This window comes from Agelaius phoeniceus, chromosome Z, assembly GCF_051311805.1.
Source record: "Agelaius phoeniceus isolate bAgePho1 chromosome Z, bAgePho1.hap1, whole genome shotgun sequence".
NCBI classification, from domain to species: domain Eukaryota; kingdom Metazoa; phylum Chordata; class Aves; order Passeriformes; family Icteridae; genus Agelaius; species Agelaius phoeniceus.
Window position 1 is genome coordinate 42,215,047 of NC_135303.1, and position 21,165 is coordinate 42,236,211.

The 21,165-nt window shown below is 37.4% G+C and overlaps 1 protein-coding gene across 1 annotated transcript in view; it reads right to left on the reverse strand.

Moving 5' to 3' along the window:
- Positions 1-1,082: 1,082 nt before the first annotated feature.
- Positions 1,083-21,165, reverse strand: part of UGCG (UDP-glucose ceramide glucosyltransferase) — a 36,196-nt gene continuing 16,113 nt past the window's right edge. Inside the window, exons 2-9 of the mRNA XM_054651957.2 lie at positions 12,375-12,516; positions 8,995-9,097; positions 7,984-8,085; positions 7,483-7,595; positions 5,403-5,581; positions 4,879-4,965; positions 4,278-4,467; positions 1,083-3,523 (exon numbers count right to left, since the gene is read on the reverse strand). Of these exons, the coding sequence (XP_054507932.1) occupies positions 3,353-3,523; positions 4,278-4,467; positions 4,879-4,965; positions 5,403-5,581; positions 7,483-7,595; positions 7,984-8,085; positions 8,995-9,097; positions 12,375-12,516 (1,087 nt within the window). The 3' untranslated portion in view covers positions 1,083-3,352. The remainder of the gene's footprint in view (positions 3,524-4,277; positions 4,468-4,878; positions 4,966-5,402; positions 5,582-7,482; positions 7,596-7,983; positions 8,086-8,994; positions 9,098-12,374; positions 12,517-21,165) is intronic.

Below are 21,165 nucleotides of genomic sequence, written 5' to 3' on the forward strand. Positions count from 1 at the left end.
CTTCTAAGTGTTATTTATGCAAGCATAGACACTGTAAAAGCAGAAATGTTTTTGTGTAACTATTAAACACTATTAAAAGTATATCTATTGCTATATCAAATTTTAATCTTCCTCAGCCTCAACAGCTATCATCAGTATCCGTGCTGTTGGGGAACCAGTTGAATCCAAGAACACCTGGAGCTCAAACCCACCCTAAATTTAGATGATCAGAAATTAGGTGTGAGGCTTAAAAGCTTTTAAGATGAATGAAACAGCTTCCAGAAGTGATTTGTGAAAACAGGTGGTTAGAGACAAGCTTTTCCAGCTGTCAAAACAGACTTGAGAGGAAATGTAGGTAGGCAGCATTCAGCAGGAAACAGGAGAGTGGCAAAAGGAATTCAAGGAAGAAAGACTTCAACTGAAAGTACAGAATAAAACATTATTTTAACAGTAGGCAAGAAAGTAATGAAATGACTGAAGGAAGAGGATTTAAGTATTGTGCTTTGTGGCTGCAAATGTACTGAGCACAAAATGCACTTGGGAACGTTAAAGTTTCTATAAATAGTTTTCAAGCGATTCCAGCAGTGTTTGTTTACACCATGCATGCAGGATTCCAACAACCCTTTCATAAACACAGTCTCTTACTAAGTTTCACATGATGTTCATAAATGGTAGGGAAGAGACAAAAAAAGCCAAGTTGGATGGCAGAGCAAGTTCAGAGTGCTTTCAAGTTAGTGTACCTGAAAGCAAAGGATAAACATTATTTCTCAATGTCAACATGTTCTGTGGCAAAAGCTATCACCTCTAAAATCTGAATCTAAGCTAGTTACAATAGATATGGAACTATGCTGTTCACTTGTAAAATTTTTGTACACTGAAGCTACTCTAAAAAATTAAGAATAACTCAAAATCAGTTTAGCCCATTTGAGTTAATTTCAGTCCAGTATAAAATCCAAAAGAGATGGTGTAGTTGCAAAAACCTTTAAAGACACATCCCTTTACTGCTGTGAAGATTAATTAGAAATATAATCTAACAAAACTGCCATAAATACTTAAATCTGTCCCATTACAGCATGGAAGAAAGGAAAAAAAAGTACTCCATATAGATTGTATTCAAAATTTATTTTTAAATAAACAAAAAAACAATACAATTATTTTAAATAAACAAGGTGTATTCTACACAGCTGTAAATCAACATAACTTTTACATAAGCTGTTTATAACTTTTAAAAGTTCTGTTGCAGCATTGTCTACAACATTTGACACTGTTGGTTTCCATTTCATCATCAACCAAACAATACCCAAATGAAACCATTTGCTTAAGTGAAGCTTTATTTTTCACAGCCAAAGATGGCTCTACTAATACCAAAGCACCTGTTAAACAATTATCCCCACCTAGTTTTTTAAACGGAAGTCTGTTCAGCCTTTTTTTTTGGTTCTGTTCCATTGCCTGCATAGAAATCAGCATAAAGCTAAGTAGCAAGCTAAGCTTCACTTCAGCAGTGCAATGAATGGCATCAAACTTCATGAAACAAATGAAGATACAAACATTGTCAGTAAAACTAAACTATGTCAAAAACAGTATTAAAAAAAGAATGTTTTTGTGGGTCACAACTAGACTAGGTTTCAGTGTAAATCTTTCCTCAGGAAAAGTGCTTCTTCCTGATTCACATGAAAAGAATAAAGCATGCATCACAAGCCTTTGTTCATACAGAAATGCCCATTAAAAAAGTTCCATGTTATCATAGGAACAAGGCAAAGAGATATTAAGGTGGATGAAGCATCTTGGCCCAGAGTATGTTTTACAACAAATACCTACACATTACACTTGTGTAGCATATGATGGGTAAGGGATTGGCTCAGTAAGGTAAAAAGTCCATTTTTTATAAATACATGTCATTATTGCTAATATGCTACACATCATCATCCAACTTTTAAAGCTGCTTTGTTGACATAACCTTGTAATTAGCAGTTCACTTTCATGGTGACAATATGCTATTCCATATGAAGTAAAGCAGCATAAATACAATTATGAAAACAAAAGGCTTATGCAACAGTCTTCTCTAGCTTTGCTATGTTGTTTTTTTTTTAATTAAAAATGTTCAAAGAAAACAAGTCCAGTTCACCACAAATTAGAAAATATCACAATGAGGTTGAAAACCAAGTTACAGGGAACAGAGAGAGGAAAACCATGGCATGCATTATAATCTAGTCCTTTTAGTCATACCACTGGAATACAGAAGTCCAATTTAAAGGCTAGACTAACAGGCAAACAGCCAAGAGTAAACTTAGTTTGATATCTAAATTAAGACTACAGTTTTAATCAGTAACAGCAAACTCACCCGGCCCTTTAATATATTCACAATATCTACTGCAATTGAATACTTAATTATGACTAGTATAGGTATGTATGTTCACTTTACAAAGATATTAAATACCTGCATCATGAAATTACATTCTTAAGACATTGTGTAAGAAAATAGCTCATGTGTGAAATGTTTCTGAAATGTATTTCTGCTCCCTACTATGTACCACACACACCCCCAACACCCTCCCCCCACCACAAAAGCATTCACTCACAGGGAAAAACAAACACCCCTTAAAAAAGGATGGAAGTACTGAGGGGATCACCTTGGCTAGTTACAGCACAGTGCTTAACAAGGTTCAAGAGACAGAACCAGATCAGACTTGGCCAAAAGATGCCCATAATACATGCTTGACCAGTAAATCCTTCCAACTCATTCTTATCCAACTCAGTCCACTTTTGGTTACTGCAATGATTAAAATATTCCCTATATACATATAAACACAAGACTACAGGTTTACTTTAGTTTGTTTTTGCAAAGCAGTTTAGTCTTTCTATTCATATTGTTCTGCAGCAGCTGTAAGAGGTAGGCATAAAACATTTCAGAGCTTCTTTCCCAAGGTCCCATTACTAGCTCAATTTAGTGGGATAAAACAAAAATGAGCTGTACCTCTGTGATTTTACTAGGTACAGTCTTGTGCAATCCAGCTGGAAAATAGCTATGTGAACCCTAGATTTGCTAGCCTAGCACACCAAGGAGTAAGAAGCTGTTCATATCCCAGAGGATATTTTTTAAAAAAAGTCTACTGCAGAGCATTTAAATAGAAAGCAGATGTCAGGACCAATTCTCCCTATTTTTATTTGTACATAGAAGGAAGGTACCATTTGGCCAAGACTACAGATGTATTTTCACAGATGCAAGTGCCATGCAAAAATAAATTGAAGAACAGATACCAAACATACAAGTAATAAAACTACTGAAGGTAGATCATCTTGGAAGTATATAAACAACTTATAATACTTTTCTTTCCCCCTTCACTTTTTGACATTCACAGCTACAAATGTGTGGCTATACATCAATAATTTCTTCTGCAGTGCCTCCACAACGTAACCTGTAGCGCCCTGTCCTCCAGCTAATGGTGGGGTCCCACAAAGCAGATAGGAAAATATAAATTGTCATGGATTCTCTGATGAACCAAGCTACTGCATAATCAAGTTTTGAAAAACACAGAGCACCACCCTAGAAACAATAAAAAGCAAGGTATTTAATCATACTGATAATTCAAGAGAAATTTTAAAGTAACTTAAAACCTTTTAATAATGTTTTATAAAGCTTACTAGGCAGATTTATGTATCAATAGCATCCTTCATTAAAACCCAAGAATATTTTCTTGTTCAAGATACAATTACCCATATTAAATATTTTCTACAGCATTAGAAGAACAAATGCTGTTCACATTTGTGGCATCTTTCTATGTTAAAAGTTTTATAAGGCCTTTCTCCTTGCCCATTATTAACAAAATGAATTTAAAAATGTAGGTATGAGTACACATACACCTCAACAAATATAAGACAAAGTGACAACTAAAATAAAATAAAATAAAACCTCCTCCCCCCCAAAAAATGAAGTCCCACAAAGCTTCTGCTCTTGTACTGTCAAATGAGCTTAAAATTTCTGCATATGCCCTTGTAGAGCAGATTTGGAACATGAATATTAATTAAGGGGACAGACAAACTTTCTGTCAGAGGCAAGAGCAGAATTTTGTAGAACACAAAATTACAACATTGTATTTTGTAGAATACAAAAACTAAAACTACTTCTTCCTTTTCATGACACTGTAACTGAAGCTGGAAGACTGAGAAGTAACAGGATTAGATCTGTTATTTCCTGCATGTCAATAGAGTTATTTATGGTTGTAATTAAGCTTAGCTTTTTGCTGAAATTAATGGCAGTAAGTAATTTTAGTAACCCCCTGGAAAATAAAATTACATACCTGAACACCTTTTAGTTGAATGTAGTCAAATATAAACCATGCCAAGCAGTGACACATGAAAAATACCATTATATCCCATCTAAACACATGATGAGCTGCCCATCCAATAACTAGACTGGCAACGAAGCACTCTGAGATTGGCTCGCAAATTATTGTGGCAGGCAACATATTAATTCGTAGTTTGGCCCACCTAGAAAAGAAAAACAAATCAGTTTTGACTTGTATTATTCATTAACTCCTCCTCCACCAAATGAGCCATCATAGTATTTTCTAAAACGCTAGTGTAATTTAATTAACACCTCCAAATAAAATACTGCAAAAAACCTCCTTTTAAAAGATGCTATGGATAGCATTTAAAAGGTACTAAGGACAGGGGTGTGTTAATTTTTCTTAATACTTGTAACAGTCATTCTTCTGTGGAAAGTCAGTGCCTCTCTCCCAACACTAATGAAGAAGCATGCATCAAGCTGTGCACTGAACTTTAGCACACTGGGCATTAGATCAAATTCACTTGGAAAATGTGTTCCCTCTCATCAGGCTGTCCCCACCAAAAGAAGGGAGCAGGGATGGATGGGAGAGGAAATAAAGATCAAAATCTTACCTGATCATTCTGGACTGAAACTGAGAAATAGAATATGAACCAGAGTTTTGCATTGCAACTTGCGTGGCCATTGCAAATTTCCAGCCCCTGAAAAAGGAATTTGTTATAATAAAAATGTGTAAATAACAGATGCAAAAACCAACTAGATAAAAACCGCAATTTTATTAGGCTTGAGAAGTTTCTTTGGCATGTGTCCTACTATTACAATGGGTGTAGGCAAAAAAAACTAAAACCATATTTCAACAAGACTCTTCTTTGGATAAAAACAAACTTAAACTCAGAACTTAAACCAAGTTCTGAAACTTTTCTCTAAAGGAATTAACAGTGATATGGCTTAATTATTCCTAAAAGCCTTATACTGATAGGACAAAGCACATGTCATTAATATGCTTGCTATATATATGTGAAGCTGATAGGAACACCGATACTTACAGTATATGCTATGTGTTTAAAAAAACCCAAAAAGCAAACAAAAAGATTTAAACTACACCTAAAGCTATAAGCTTATTTCAGAGTCATCTTACCGGTCAGCTATCGCTTTGGCCATAAAGTAATCTTCAGCAATATACTGTGCAAAAGCTATCAGTCCTCCAGCCTGGTCCAAGACATCCTTCCTCATCAAGCATGACATTCCTGTTACACACTTAAAGCCAGTTAAATTGGCTGAAATATATGACCTTGGATGTGAAGTACCAAAATAGACCTGTGAAAAGAAAAAAAGGCATTTAAAACTCTGTATTTAAGTACTACAATGACAACTTTGTCCTCTGGAAACATAAGGAGGGTAGAATACACTAGGTGTGGCCAATTACAATGGTGTATTTGGAGAGACCTTTAGTACCATTTAAAAAAACCTACAATATCACCAGATCTGAGAAATCTATTGGTGATATTGGCTGTATTTTTGCAAATCTATAAGCAGGTTTTAAATTCACATATTGAACTACTGCAGTTCATTTTGTATTTAATTTCTAACTTACTGAAGTTTTTCTCAGGGAATATATGTGTTAAAAATCCATTAAGTAACTGACTAATCACTGAGATTAATGTATTATGTGGTGATAACTGACAGACATGTGAAAATTAACTGCATTCCTGCATACATGTTTTTAGAAACTTACTATATGATTCTACAGAAGCATGGGAGATTTGTTTACTTAGCATGCTTGCAAACAAAAACAATGAAGAAAAAACTCAGATTGTGAGAAAAACTTTTTACAAGATTCAGTACTTGAAGACTAGGAATGACCTACAAAACAGAGGGAATGACTGCTAGTGCCTCTCATTATTACTTAGTGTAGACTGCCTTCACACTGGTACAGTAAACTTATTCAAGAAAAGGTGTGCTCATCTTGCAGTATCCTGGATCAGCAGGCAAAAAGCTCTTCCAGGAATACAGGAGCAGGAGTTGTAATTCTTGCTTTAACAAGTAGCAATACTAGGAAATTTGTGCTATAGACCTCTGCTTTTCTCTTGTAAGAAAAAATTCAGACTTTGTATCATTTAAAAAAAAAGGAAGAAAAGGAAGAAAAAAAATCAGCACAAAAGCATCTCTCACTTAGAGCAATGTCAGAGTACTGAATTTCACCACACTTTCATCTCTCACATTTCTCTTTCATCCCCCTACCAGTTAGCCTTGGGGCCAAACTGCCTTATACATGCCAGCTCCAAATAAAAATGGATTAGATTACATGCCTTGAGACACAAGGAACAAAAAGCCAAACTCAAGCTCTTCATTCTACCAAAGAGAACTTACTGAGAAAGAGGACAGGGAAGAATAGAACAGAATGAATAATATGAAGATGGTGAATAGGAATCAAACTTTCACTTTCTCTTTCACAATACAATTATTATGAGACATGAAATAGCACTATAGAACAAGGGTCAGAGTAAACCAGATATAGATCCTCTAACAAATAGATCTATGCAACTTCCTGGTATAGGAAGTTACAGATGTTAAAGATTTATATGAACTCAAAAAATAATGGAAAAGTTAATTTAAGAAATCTGTTCTTACTACAATGCTTTTATATTAAGGATTAGTAAACATACAAGTCTGGCTCCTGCTCAGGTAGTCTCTCAGCTGAAAATTACAGAACATTGAGGCAGTATTACAGGAAAATAGGATATAAGCCTTGCTTTTACTCTACTTTCCATAAAGACTCTGCTTGTAAATCCTGCTGGAAGTAAGATACTGTGTGAGTTAGACTTCACTTAGACTTGTCATGGCCATTTTTGTGTGCTTTTTCAGATATCCAAATAAAATTAATTAGTCCTTTCTGCTAAGCACTAGAAAGCATTCATCAGTTCAATTATTCAGTTTTTTAATTATTTTAAATATAAACTGCAAAACTTGTATCTTGTAATCTTTACTGCTCATATTGTAAACCTAAATACTGAATCAACAGACAGAGCACCACAGAAGAATTTTGAAGTACTTAGAAATTGTCCTAGTTATCCTGAGTTGGAAGTGTGACTGCAGCTAAAAAATAACCATTTCGTCACTCAAAAAGTAAAAGAGGCACAATACAGCTTTCACTCAGCAAGGCTTTGTAAGCAAAAAAGAATAAAACAAGATCCGCCCCCCCACAACACTGCACTCACCTGTTCAAGAGTAGCAGCAAACCCCTGTCTGTCTGCAACATAGGGAAGCCCATGGACCAAGCCCACTTTTTCAGTCATTTGATTGGCCATATCTGTCAGCGTGTCTGGTGTTACTAAGTGACAAATTAAAAAATGACACTTGATGGAGCAACTCTGTCATTAGCAGACTACTGCAGTGAGACACTGATTCTCATTTTATTACCAGCATCAAGAGTACATGGGCTTTGATGCATCCTATATTATAAAAATGGTTTCACAAAAAAATAATATTAGCGATTAACAATTGTTATGATCAACAACAAATAAAATGGAAACAGCCTGAATTGTATTTTTAAAGGTATTTTCTCCTCTAATTAGAGGCTAATCTTTTATTTCACAAAAACATTTCTTTCCAGACTTTTAACTTTAATTTCTGCTTATAGTCTCAGTTAAATTAGTCTCCAAAATCTGCTTGCTTATGGTGAATAAGCATAGTTTAACAGTTAGCACATACACACCTACCTCTGATTCCACTATCACAAATCCATATGAGATCATATTTGGCAACTTCATAGCCAGGCATTAAGTTATTAATCTTAGGGTTGATGCCAACCTTCTTGCCACCTAAAAAATACAAACATCATAAAAATTAATGTATGGGGAGTTTTTAGAATTGAGACTCAATATCCAAAATATTTAAATATATGAACTGAAGTAAATATTTACCCACTAATTCTTAAAGTCCACTTTTATACAAAATGTCTATATTTTATGTATACCTTCACTTCTATATTTTATACTTGGAAAAATAAAAAGAAAAAATATTCAAATGCTTCCTTAAAATGGCAGTGTAGCGAGATTAATGTAATTAAAGGAGCAGTAGAACTATAAAGCTTATTACTACATTCTTGTAAGGTAAACATTATTCATCTCTTATTCTTTGAGACTATCATTATGAAGATTGTATTCTACAGTAATTTCAGCAGAAAAATTAAAAAGGAGCAGAATAAAGTGAGACACACTCCTTTACATCCAGCTGACAGACATGGTAAAGTTCTTTTTATATCAGAGAAAAAAAAAACAATTACATTTTACTACCTTGTTCTAATACCCCTTTCCTCCACTAATTCAAAGTGAAGAAAGAGCCACACAGCCTAAGCAGATTAAAAAGGACTGCTGCAGGACCTCAAGCTCAAATACAGCCACAACTGTGAGTCACTTCCTGCACATTTAGTTCAGTGCAAAGACAGGATTTAAACTGTTGTTTTGGAATTAGGAGATAAAATTGCAGGGAGTTACCCAAACCATTCCTCCTTAAGTTTTCTTGGACTTTTGTCACAGGCTGACTACAAACTTACTTTTTACTGCAAATCGGTGATTAAGCTACAGAAGCAACATGGGCTGAACAAGACAACTATTTATTTAAGTCCATATACATATGGAGTCTACAACTCCAATGCAGAGTACTCCATATGGAGCTGAAGACCTATCATTTTACAAGTCAGAGTCCCACCTTCAAGTTGCACTGCTTACCTATAAACAGTCTAGCATCAACATTTGGGTATTTGCCAAGGAGCTTTTTGCACACATCAATAGCTGGATCATCATGATCTTGTACACAGAGTAGTACTTCATACTAGTAAAAACAAAAATGTATACACTCACATATATATTTACATACATACAGCTAATATCCATACGGTCTATGAAATAAAGCTTAAGAGCGTAGTAAGCTAAAAAAATAAAGAGTGCTGTTATAGAATTAAAAACAAAGGGGTTGTTTTACAGCTAAATGAGTCTAGTTTTTTAATGCACAGCCAAGTACTTCTGAAAAAACAACTAAGGCTGTGTCTCAATGAACTCTTTTACTGATGAACATTACTACTTCTGTTATTGAAGGGTTTCTATTAGTCATGAAATAAGATGTTCTGGTGTACAAGGTTAAATTTTTGTTTCCACTTCCATTTTTGCTCACATACGAAATCTTAAATCAAATATTATATTCAATGAAATGACAGCACCTGCAATATTAAAAAATGAGGTTATGACACACTATGACTGCATACCTCTGAACTACATCTTCCATTCCTTTACTTTATAGATACATATGCAGAACAGAGTTGGAAGACAACCCACAGAGACCAGTATATGTACATATGTATACTTAGTTGTACAACAAAGCTCAGGAATATGTATATGTAACATATGTGTATTTTCTTATTAATAGAGTAATGGTTGAAGAGCAAGTGTTAAGGGAAAGCTGTAGATGCTATATGCTTATACAAGATAGTGATAGTGGGCAAAGAAATAAATCATTCAACATTGAGGCAGCTTCGATAAAGGTACTTCTGCTTTGGCAATGAAGTGAATACTTCTTACCTGATACAACTTTTTTTTTTTCTACCCTGTTAAAATTAGAGCTATTAAAAGCTCCAATAGATAGAATAAAATACAAAAAATGCAAATTTCTGATCAAGATACCCAAAAGCCATTTTGACAGTCTAAGACTGAAAAATTCAATCCAACAAGAACCAATTTTCTTGGACATTTGCAGCAGCTGTTGTAGAAAATCAATAAATGGTATTGTTTTACACAAAAGCCTGATCTACTCTTAACTCCATTCAGAATACTGAGGAAATTTAACATAATTTAAATGGGAGTTTAAGTTTGTTCTAGCACTACAAACCATCAGGCAAATATCTTATCTCTCAGAATGCAAACTTAAAGTCAATTTTGTTAAGGAGCATGCAGTGTTTGACTTCTACCATCTTACAGCATGGAGAATGGATTTTAAGAGTTGTCTCATTAAGCAGACAGGTCCTCTCATCACAACAGAATCTTGACAGCATGAACACCACAGAAATAAATAACTGAAGAAATTATTTTTTACTGCACATTAAAATTGTGTACAATAAAACTGGTTTTCCAAGTCATTATATAATCAATCTTCAATCCACAGCAGCAATGACACTTCTATGTCCATATTCTCCAAGAAATTCAACCAGAAGTAAGCCAGATATTTCAGACTCCAATACTTGAGAAGAGAAAAATTCAAAACAAATGGCCTTTCTATGCAGTAGCAAAGTAAAAAAAAAAAAAAAAGGCTTATTGACATTATTGACACAAGCATTACCATCCGGTTCATTTGAATTTAACATGAATAGAGAAACTTTTGCACAATTACAATATGCACAGTAGGTGAGAACTCTTCACTTATAAAAATATTATGTTTAAGTCCTGTAGTTTTGAGACAGCATAACTGGATTCCATTCAAGAGAAGAGTATTTCACGCCGTGTATCACAGAAGAGAATAATTATCACCACAGTTTGAATTCAGCTTCACTGGAAAAAGTTTCAGATTAATCTTTCAAAATGATTTTTCACTGCACAGCTGAATTTTGAATACCAGGCAATACTGTTGCTCTAATTTTTGTGGTCATCTCTTAAAGTAGCTCTGGACAGTAACTATAAAAAGTTTTTTCAGACAGTTTGGGACCTTGCTCATACTGTCTAATCTGTGCTGCAGCAAACTGAAGCATCCACACATGCATTTTCACTCTCATTGGAAAAAACGTGATTATGTACTGTTACCTGAAACTCAGATTTGTGTGTAGTAGCAACATTTTAAAATTATTATCCATATGTTTTCAGAACTAAGGACCAAGACTACCTTTTGTAAAGCAAGATCCAACATTATTTTTTTTAATTATTAAACAAATTTTATTTGTAACCAAATGTATCAGCTGCATAATGTTTGGATGCTAATTATAGGTCATATAACAGCTTATGATATTGTTGAAGATTCTTTGCACTGTTTGCAATATTGGCATATGCAGCTTGCCTTAAGTATGCTTTAAAATGTGCTTGGCCACACTTTATTGCACTTTGTTGAGCTGAAAGAATTTGTATGCTCATGTCTGAAGCTTTTCAAAAGACTCAAAGCTTCATTACAGAAAAAATTTCCAATTTCTGATTAGTTCCAAGTGATAGGGATTTTTATTTGTTTTACCCTGCCTACTCAGGTGCCAGTTTAAGGCTCTCAGAATACACAAACACTGACTGTACAGCTCACACAAACCTTTGACCTTCTACAATTGGAGAAGCAGTGTCAGATAAAGTTTTGAGAAGAACTGAGAAAAGAGCAGTTTTTATGTTAAAGCTAAATTTCAAATTTCAGCAGACACAAATTCAGTAAAAAATGTACTTTTTCCCATCCACAGGAGCATACTTCAAATATTGAATGATACAGCAAACATTTACTTCTTTTAAGCTGTTTAGAGCAAGGAGAGCATCTGACACACTTATCAATTACATTGCTTATTGCTTGTATTACACATTCAAACAGTGTTACAGCAAATGTGAGCTTTTCTGAACTACTTGCTTCTCAACACTAACACATGGCTTAGAGACTACCCTACCTACCAACAACTGGTGAGGTACACTATCTCATCACTGAGCAACTCTTCATTAGATGAGCCATCAGTAAGAACCACCAAAATGTTTCAGGTTATCAGTTAAAGTGCTCTCTATTGGAGGATCTCTTACAGAAAAGTAGTCAACTGAGGAGAATTTCTTGCATCTCAACTAAACTGAGGAGAATTTCCTGTCTCTCAAGTAAGCTCTTGAAGCAGTATGAAACACTTAAATCTATAAACACCACAATACAGCAACATCGATTAAGCAAATCTTAGTGGAGTGTAGAGTATGTTTCACCCTTAAGCCTTGGACATGGTCCTCAATAGACAGCTTTTTAAAAAGGAGTAAGTTTGTTTGCAACCTGTAAAATATGTAATGATACATTTTTTACAGAAGGAAGAACAATCCAAGACAACCAAGCAGCATACCATCCAAGTTCATCATGTGACCTTTTGAGACATAGGAGGAAAAAAAACTACACTAAATAATATACATACTTTAGGATAATCCAGCTCAAAGAAGGTTTCTAGGTTATTGATCAGGTTAGGATCCACGCCTTTTAACGGCTTTAGAAGTGAAACACCAGGAAGCTTGCTATATGGCTGTTTGTCCGTGGCTTTCTTATTGAGGTGGAGGCGTCTGTAATGAGAAACAGCACATAACACCACTTAAGAAAATATGCTAGAGAAAGCCATTCAAAATACAGTCAGAACTAAGAAAGCTTTGGAGTTAAAATTGCTGCAAAAAGAATTAAATCTAGTTGTTGAAAAAACAGCTGTTTTTCTATCCAAAAGTTGATGTCAAAGTTGATGTCAACAGCTGATGTCAAAGGCAACCTAAAAAAGCCTTAGCATGACATGTAGTTTCCCTTCAGCTTTATTTAACTTAATAGATATTTCAGATTAATGCATTTTATATGATGCATTTTGAGCAATAGGAATATGACCTTTTTTCAAACTGCAGCAGAGATGAGATTTTTATTCCTTCACAGCATTAAAACTCACAGTATGTGAAAAACGAAGTTCACACTTGAGAATTTTTAAAAGTTTAATACGGGATAAAAAAGTACAAATAACCAGAGCTGGGGTGTTTTTGGCGATGGGCCAGAAAACACACCAGTTAGTGTAAAACAATGTTCTCTATATACTGTTACATTACATACATATTCATGATGTAACGTATACATTAATAATGAGTTTCATTCATTATTCAAACATTCTTGTGATTTTAGATGTTTCAGGGATTTTCCTGCTCAGTTTTTAACCTTTGACTTGTCTGCGTGCCATCCTGTTGATTAGATCAATATATCTTATTTCTTCTGGTGGTTTTATTCCCTGATAACAAGGGTCAATAAATTCTCTTTTCTCGGTGTTCTGGCTTTTGCCTGAGTTACATTGTCTTTCAGATAAGATAGGCCCTGAATGTGGGAAATTCACTATTTTAGACCATTTGCTGAGTTAGTTACATGAAAAAGCACTTTAACATCCTACAGCCTCTATTAGGCTATGGTCTAAGAAATTTTATATACACACATATATACATACATATGTGTATATATATATATGTATATAACACTACTATTTAAAGAAGCTATATGGTGCCTACATAAACAGAGATTATACTATGCCAAAAGCAGTTAAAAGTAAGTATATATTGTACCATATCAAAATAGTTCGTTCTGATTAATAGCAACATGCAAAAGCTAATATATAAATGCAAAAGCCAATATAGTATTGTCATTTATAATATAGTATTATAACAAAATAAGAATAAAAAACAAGTGAAAGGCTCAGGTGCTTTTTCCTGCATCAAGTTATGCAAAATTCAGAGCAAACTGAAACAGTGGTAATAGTTGATCCTACTGATCAGTTTGTTAACAACTTCAAGAAAAGATTAAGGATCAATTCACTGTAGCATAAAAATCCTGACACCAGGCTAGGTCAGAACCATAGATAAACTTCTACACACAATTTCAAATAGTTTCCGGTATTTCAGCAATGAATCAGAATCATTTAGGTTTTGAAAAAGACATTTAAGATCATCAAGTCACACTGTAAACCCAGCACTACACCAAGTCCACAGCTAAACCATGTCCCTAACTGCCACAATGAATATTAAAATGTGTTGGCAATAACATCACAAACTCACTAAAATGAATGTTTAATCCTACACTCTGGGGTAAATGAACACAAAATTTAATTCCAAAAGATTGATGGATATTGGAGACTAAATGTTTTAATTTATGGCCTAAATATCTTCGTGAAGGACTTTCACTTATATAGTGAAACTGTGTTACAAAAACTGCAGAGAAGACCACCACACCCTGAACAGAGCTTCTGACCGAGGCAGCCAACTGCTCGCTGATGGAGATAAAACACAGTAAGTTCAGGTCTGCGGAGAGAAGAATACATTCACACAGCAATCAAGCTTAGGACCTTCAGGGAGGAGATGGCAGCCCCAAGCCCCCACAGACCCTGGCACCAAAGGGTGGGGGAAGGAGAGGTTTTGGGTGCCTGTTGGAACCCTCTGGTGAGAGGCAGTGACCGCCCACCCTCCGCTGGGCAGAGGCGATACCTGAGGGGTCCCTTCACCCCGGGAAAAGCTTCTCCACAGCAGAGGGGGCGTCACGGCCATCAAAGGCCCCAGCAAAGGGGTCCCACCCAGACCCTGCACCAGAGCACTGCAGGCGATGCCACAGACCCTCAGTGTTGCAAGGGGCAGCGTCAAACTGGGCCCCTGCCAGGGGGGCACCTGGGCGCTCCCACCTGCCCAAAGCGGGGATGAACCCACGGAATTCTGAACTCTTGGGCGTGTGGTGGCGGCAACAGGGGACCCTCATGCCAAGAAGATCAGAAAGAGGGGAGCAATGGGATGTCTTTGGGACCCTCAGATGGGTGACATGCTTCCATCTAACCCCTGTCACTCCCCCCCTGTCCCCCCACCCCACATACACACTTCTTTTTCTTTCTTTCCTCTTCCTTTCTCTTTGCCTCTTTTACTATTACATATAAAATACATCTTTTTTTGGTACCAATATCTAACCTAATGTGTTTTAATCACATTTTTTGGGTATATTTCAAATCTTTCTGGGTCCAATTTCTTTTATTCACAGAGGCTTCATTTCCTTTGGTTTTCTGTGGTAAACTACCTTGTAACAATGGGCCAGTATACAATCGAATTTGCATCAAGAAAATACATATACACAAATAACTGAAGGACAAGTGTCCGCAGAAACAAAATTTGCAAATTAACATATCTACTGCATACTGCAATTCTCTACCATGCAGAGCAGTCAGACTGAAAGACTATTTTCTTGCAATATGTATCTAATGATATCAATTCTCATCTTCACCAAGTAAAATTACTGAACTATGAAGAAGATCCAGTAAGAGACAAGATTCCAGTAGATCTCTCGATTTTTTTTTTTTTTCCCCCTGATGTGGGACAGTGGCATTTGATACCTAATCAGCCCCAGCCAGCATGTTTGCCTTTAGGCAGGTGACTGGCTAGACATCATGAGCATAATGTTACAGAAAATAAACAGTGGGTTGACCAAGAAGACAGAAGAACAAAGCAGATTATGTCCTAGTGCTGTTTTTGAGTCCAGGCCTAGGCTCTTTGGAGGTAAATTGAAATAGTCTTGCTGACCGTTTAACTGACAAGGGATGGTCAGACCAAAGGGGTAAAAAAAGCAGTAATTCAGATAGCTACCCCAGGCAGAAATTTTCCTTGCAATGTTCAAAAACAAAACAGGAAATAAGGCCTTTTGTGCCAATAAAAAGGAAGAGTGTCAAGAATGCATCTTTGACCAGGAGGGTCAAAAAGTAGGTAACGCAAGGGACTAAAAAAAAAACTATCAATGCATAGAGCTTTGTACAGCAACAAAAGCCATGACGAACAGGAAATACTATAAGGAAGTGTCAGTGTACTAAGTTGCAAAGACAGCTCTGAGGCAGGACTGTGGTGAATAAGCATGAAGTGAAAAAACTGCAGACTCTTGCAAGGCAACCTATTACAAACAATGCTGACACAGTATTATGAGGGCGACTGAATTACAGTAAAAGACAGAAAGAGAGAGAGAGAGAAACCTTGCAAAACACACAAATAAGATGCAGTAGACAATCCATTCAGCTCTGAAGCACCATACAGTTTTGACAGCAACTGGAAGCCTGTCCCTAACATTCTATCTTAAGTAAGACTTCAGTTCATGTGCTATTCATAACACTGCACAAAAGGGGCAGCCTGTCCTTTTGAAAGCACTGAGGTATTATGACACTAAAGTAACTATGGTGCTCTGCTAGAGTCCATGTACCAAACAGCAAATTAATAGTAAACCAGATCATTTTACACTGGGGACTATTTGTGAAGTGGCATATTCTGAGAAAGAATTAAATTGACAACCTACCAGAGAAACAGGCCAACCATTAAAAAGTTACAGTATTGAAATTCAGGCTAACATGTAACATGAAAGTCAAAATAATAAACTAAATTTAAGATTCATTAACACTGTTGATTCAAGTACATTTTAAGTAAATCTGCTACAGTATATGTACCAAAGTCTCCAAGAGAAGTAAGATGAAGTTGGTGGTTTTGAGCACTAACTTGTGCTTATGCTGGTTCAGTTCTCTCAGGCATACATTGTGATTGCAAAGATCTTAATTTCTACATTACTCTGCATGTATAACACACACAGTTCAAAATCATAAGGCCAAGCAATCCTTTCTCAATATAAGTTATTTTGCACTGATATTAGTTCCAAGCAGTCAAAACCTCCAATGACCTCTGAACTCTGAAACAGCTGCTGGCAGAGCAGTGTTCGTAATCACTTACAGATAACATGTGCAAACGTAGCCAGGTTATATTTAAGCACTTTGGCACCCACATTTATTAAATTAATCAGCCTGAAGTCCCTAGGTAGTGAAACTGAAATTTTTTATACAGTCTGGTACTGGCATACATAGATGAGGAAAGAAAAAAGAAAAAGCAGCCATATGGGAATCATGCCAAGAGCTGTAGTTTCACTATCCAGCATCATGGAAAAAGCACTAGCAAAATCTTCTCTAACTTGGTTGCTTATCACAATAATAATTAACCCATAGAAGCCCGCACCCCAGATTTCCTCTCAGCAGAGGGGAAAAAAGTCTCCAAACACAAAATCCTGACAAGTTATCACTGTTCAGAATGAATTCTTGTTAATCTGTACCAAATTATGCAACCAAAAGAAAAAGGCCAAGACAACACTTCCTCTCCCAGCTCATAAAGGGCAGAAGAGTATTATCACAGAATGACTGGGGCTGTAAGGGACCTTAGGGCCATCTAGTTCCAATGCTCTGTCATGGGCAGGGACATCTTCCACTAAATTAGGTGGCCAACAGCCCTGCTCAACCTGTCCTTGAATATTTCCAGGGATGTGGCATCCACAGCTTCTCTGGGCAACCTGTTCCAGTGCCTCACTTCCCTCACAGTAAAGAATTTCTTCTCAATATCTAATCTAACCTACTCCACCAGTTTGAAGCTACTCCCCCTTCTCTTATCGCTACGTGACCTTGTAAAAAGTCCCTCACCATATCTTCTAGCACAACTAAAAACCTTGCTACAGCAGACAAGCTGCTGGGTCTCTCAGATATACACATTTTAAACACAGCTGAAAAAAGCTCAATAGTCTTTATTCCCTCATGTCAACCTTCCCTCAGCAGCTAGTTTAACTAAAGAACTATCCTGCTGGAGGGAGATAAGTAAATCTTGGTGAGAAATTTGTAACAGATACTTAAATATTGCCAGACAGCAAAACAAGATGCAGAAAGCACTTATGACATTCTTTGAAGACTGTGGTTTCACAGACCATCAAGATAAGGTAGCAGATTACTACTTCTGAAAGGGACTTTTTTCCTGCTTCTACTTCTGAATTTTTAGTGATCTGAAACACCTCAAACAGGTCTTTGTGGAGTGTTGGTCTGCTATGGAATAGAGGGCATAAGGTCTCATCCTAAACAGGAATAAGAAAATGTGAGATTATTCTCCTTTTGGTAACAGAAAGGTAAAAAGGACGAGCTCCTCTTATCTTCTTCACTTCACATATTATATATATATAATGAAATACACCTATCTATATAGCTATACATTTAACCATATATATATAATTAAAACACTCCCAAAAGTTGGTACCTTTATCCACAAACGAAAAAACAATGACATTTGCTACTGGTATACCACACTGGTCAGTACATTAAATAAAACTGAAAAAGACTGGAGGATTTCAAAAAGTATTACAGACAACCCCTAAATTCATGACAGTGTTAACAGCATCATTGCTTCACCAAGACTAATATTAGCAGACATAAAATCCTACCCTTAATGTAATATTATAAAGACAGTTCCATATAAGAAGTCATAGACAGCTAACAAAAAAGTATCTCACAGCAGTAACTTTTTATACAGTCATCTGATCCTTTTAAAATTAGGTAACCAAGAATCTTTTTTATACAGAAATAGGACTTCTATATGGAAAATAATGTACGCAGAATAATGTCCTTGGGACAACTGGTTATGGGATCAGAACACAAACAGTTTCTCCTATATCCTTCCAGTTGCAAAGAAGCATGAGAGAAGAAATCACAGGAAGATCAAGCAGAATATAATACCTGGCTCTGTAACTGGTGTCATCAGCTGGTGTCATTGGGTTTCTTGATCCACGATTGGTTTATGTGACACCATGGACTACTGGCAACAGATGGGGTATACCTGTCTCAAAGAGGGGGAAGGGATTTTTGCATGGTATTATCACAGCTCATTGTAGGAGCTTTAAAGTAATTTAAAGGAGAAAGGGATAAATATGAGGCATGGTAGAAAAAAGCTTGGGGACACTGTCAGTATTTAAGGGACAGCATGCTAGTGAGGTCTGTCAGCTGGCCATCTCAGTGGAGGTGGGGGATTGAGATCTTTGTTGCAGCAAAGACACAAGAGTTACTGATGTCCTAGAAACAACAGAAGTCTTTGAAAACTGTCACAAACCTCCAAAAAAAGGTGGCAGAACTAATTGTCCACCTGAAGTGCATCTACACCAATGCATGCAGCATAGGCCACAAACAGGAGGAGCTGGAAGCCACTGCGCAGCTGGAATACTATGACATAGCCATCACCATGGAAGGACACTGGAACAACTCAAGTGCTACAATAGCTGGCTATAAACCCTTCACAAGGGATAAGGAGGAATAGAGAGATGGTGGGGTAGCCAGTATGTTAGAGACTGTTTTGGTTGTCTAGAGTTTAATGATGGTGATGATAGGGTTAAGTGTTTATGGGGCAGTAATCAAGGTAATAGGCCAAAAAGGCAGAAACACAGGTGGGAGTTAGCTATAGACCACCCAACCAGGAAAAAGAGACAGATTATCATTCTACAAGCAGCTGGGAGAAGTCTCATAATCATTAGCCCTTTTTCTCATGGGGACTTCAATTTCACAGATGTCTGCTGGGAATACAGTAGAGCAAAGAAGAAACAGTCTAGGAGGTTCCTGGAGGGTGCAGAAGATACCGATGGTGTCAGGAAGCTGAATGAGCCCATTGGGGGGCCCCCCCACTGGATCTTTTGTTTGTGATCTGAGGACTGGTGGATGCTGGGGTGATTGGAGGCTGGCTGCAGTTCAGGAATCACAAAATGATGGAGTTTCTAATTCTTGGAAAAGTAGGAAGGGTCAGCAAAGCTGCCACTTCCAGAGGGCAGATTTTGGCCTGTTTAGGAGATTGCTCAACAGAGTACCTTGGGAGGCTATCCTCACATTCAAGAAGGAAATCCTAAAGGCACAGCCAGCAGGCTATCCCCATGTGCCAAAAGACAAGGCAAAGAAGATGAACGACCTGGCTAAAGAAGGAGCTTTGGCTGGAACTCAGGATGAAAAGGAGAGTTTATGACCTTTGAAAAACAATGCAAGCAGCTCTGGTGTCATTAAGTTATGGACAGAGAAAACTAGATGGGCCAGAACACAACTAGAACTTGATCTTGCTACTGCCATAGAAGACAATAAAATGTACACATAAACACATTAGCAACAAGAGGAGAGCTGAGGAGAACCTCCATCCTTTACTGGATGCAGAGGAAACGTACTGGGAAATTATATGGAAAGGCTCAGATACTGTCTTCTTCATTTCAGTTTCTAATAGTGAAACCAGTTATTCTCCAGGTAACAAGGTCCCTGAGTGAAAAGAAAGGAATAGGGAGCAGAATGAAGGCCTCATAACCTGGGACAAACCTTAGACGTACAAGTGTCTGGGGCCGGATGGGATCCATGCAAGGCAACAGAGGGAGCTCAAGAAGTGCACACCAAGCCTCTTTCGATCACTTAGCAGCAGTCCTGGCTCATGAGGGAAGCCCCAGTTTACTGGAGGCTACCTAACTGACAGCCATCTGCAAGAAAGGTTGGAAGGAGGATCCGGGGAACTAACTTCAGGCTTGTCAGCCTGACCTCAGCACCAGGGAAGGTTCTGATGCAGATTATGAGTGCCATCATATGGCATGTACAGGACAACCTGAGGATCTGCATAGGTTTAGGAAAGGCAGGTCCTATTTGACCAACCTCATCACCTTCTGTGACAAGGTGACCCACTTGGTACATGAGGGAAGAGCCATGGATACTGTATACCTTGGCTCAGTAAGGCCACTGAAACCATTTCCCACAGCATTCTCCCGGCAGAAACTGGCTCCCCATGTCTTGGACAGATGCACTCTTTGCTGGGTTAACAACTGGTTGGATGGCCAGGCCAGAGAATGGTGGGGAATGCAGTTAAATCCAATTAGCGTCCAGTCATCAGTGGTGTTCCCCAGGGCTCAGTATCAGCTTGAGTCCTAATATCTCTATCAATTATCAGGATGAGGGGATTGAGTGCACTGTCGGTAAGTTTGCAGATGACACCAAGCTGATCTGCTGGAGGGATCTGGACAGCCTGGATTGATTGGCCAAGGCCAATTGTATGAGGTCCTGCACTTGGGTGACAACAACCCCTGCAGAGCTGCAGGCTGGGGAGGGAGGGGCTGGAAATCAGCCCAGAGGTGAAGGATCTGGGAGTGCTGATCGACAGTGGCTGATCATGAGCCAGCAGTGTGTCCATGGGGGCCAAGAAGGCCAATGGTGTCCTGGCCTGCACCAGCAATAGTGCGGCCAGCAGGACCAGGGCAGTGATTGTCCCCCTGTACGGTGGTGAGGCTGTGCCATGAGTGCTGTGTTCAGTTCTGGGTCCCTCACCACAAGAAGTACACTGAGGTGCTAGAGTGTGTCCAGAGAAGGGCAAAGGAGC